The 1759-nt window shown below is 41.7% G+C and overlaps 1 protein-coding gene across 1 annotated transcript in view; it reads left to right on the top strand.

The window, feature by feature from the left end:
• Positions 1 to 1759, top strand: part of LOC101853203 — a gene marked incomplete at its 5' end in the record, with an annotated part of 23166 nt that overhangs the window by 17263 nt on the left and 4144 nt on the right. Inside the window, 1 exon segment of the mRNA XM_013090204.2 lies at positions 1260 to 1473. Coding sequence (XP_012945658.2) covers positions 1260 to 1473 — 214 coding nt within the window.

Raw genomic sequence — 1759 nt, 5'->3', positions numbered from 1 at the left:
ATAGGGACTTATAAATACTGTTGTGGCGGATAGTGAACGTAAAGGGTTATGGTGGAATCTAAAGTAAACAGAGTGCATGTCATATCGTTTTTTAAAAGTTGTTAACTGTAGTTGATGTCTTATAAAAAAGGTGAAAGTATCTGACAAGTTCAACAGTAAAAAATATCTTGGATACATCATTACGCTCGATGCCACATGTTCCACGGAAACAAAACGAAGAAAAGCAGTAGCTAAAGATAGCTGAAATAAAATGACTGCAATGCTGGGAAATTGCAACACCTAAATGACTTCCAAAAAATGGGTTCTAAAAGGTTTATTGAGGTCAACCCTTTTATCCGGCTGTGAATACTGGACAATTGCCAACTATAATGAAAATAAAATTGAAGTTCCAAAAACGCTAGGGGATATTTTAGAATTTCATGGACAGAAAAGAAATCAAACAAGGAAGTGGCTCACAAAGCCCATGTGGGACGCTCACTAATAAAAACAATTAGAAAGCGACGAAGGAGTATCTGTTAAATTCGTCTCGACCTAAAAGCTTTGAACATCATGCTCTCTCTGGAAACATAGAAGGCAAATGAGACGAGGGTAGACTCAGGGATACTTATTTGGAAAGCCCGAACTGATGGGTGACTGGGAAAGACCAGGATTATAATAGGAGTTTTGAAAGCATCCGCGCGGAAAAATGAAAGGAGAGCCGTGGTCGCCTATGTCTGCTTCAGGTCTGTCTATTTATGACGATAATGATTTTTTTGCTTTTGGTAAAGTGGTGGGTAAATATATTGTTGGAGTTCTTGTATCTATATTATTTTCTTTTTGTTCTTTATCTTGAGTAGTATCCATTTCTTACCGTCCTAACGCCTTCGCCCCCACGAGTCTAATATTGGATGCACTTTATATATCATTTAGAGTTCGGGAATACAGTACATCAGAATGAGATGAGAACATACGTAGTGAACGAGTTAAATATCAAACCCTTGTCCCCCATCTCCCTCCAACCACTCAACCACCGTAATAGACTGGCGGCGTCGGCGGCCTTGTGGTTATTCTACTATATGGGTAATCGTGAGATTGCGGGTTCGGGGTTTGAGCCTCAGCTCGGTCTGACGTTGTGTCCTTGGGAAAGGCACTGTATGATACATGAATATACGTTTCTGCTCGGTCATTTTGGAAATGGACTTTAAACTCGGAGGCCCTGCCTGTTAGATAATCTAATACTGTTGATATGGGTGTTAAAACCTATACCATATTCAACACAGACTGGCAGGACAGATCCACCGACAGTTCACCACACACCCCGTCTCGTCTCTGGAGGACCTCAGTCTAGGAGACCAGCGTCCCACCGCACTCGTGCGTTCTTACGACAGTATGTACCGCGAGGGTCGGGTGGATACCTTGGACGCCCTGGACTCCCTTACGGAACTGCAAGGGCTGGACATTTTGAAGATGAAGATTTTGTTTTCTGTTGTCGTGGTGAGTTTGTTTGTGTAATCATACTTTCTGGGGTACTTGACTCGACGTAGCAGCTTTGAACATCCTGCTCTCACTGGAAAAATAGAAGGCAAACTAGAAACTTACTTCGAAAACGAGGTCTCAAAGATGAAGATAATATTTTCTGTTGTCGTGATGAGTTTGTTTAATCATGGTTAACTGTTAAATCATTTGGGGTTGGGGTTTTTGGGGGGGAATAATTGGGAACCTGGGCCAGACTAAAAGCTGAAAAGTCATATACGCTTTTTGTTCGAGCATGATAGAGGTT

Source organism: Aplysia californica, unplaced genomic scaffold, assembly GCF_000002075.1.
Source record: "Aplysia californica isolate F4 #8 unplaced genomic scaffold, AplCal3.0 scaffold00002, whole genome shotgun sequence".
Classification (NCBI taxonomy): Eukaryota; Metazoa; Mollusca; class Gastropoda; order Aplysiida; family Aplysiidae; genus Aplysia; species Aplysia californica.
This window is presented reverse-complemented; position numbering and strand designations above follow the sequence as displayed.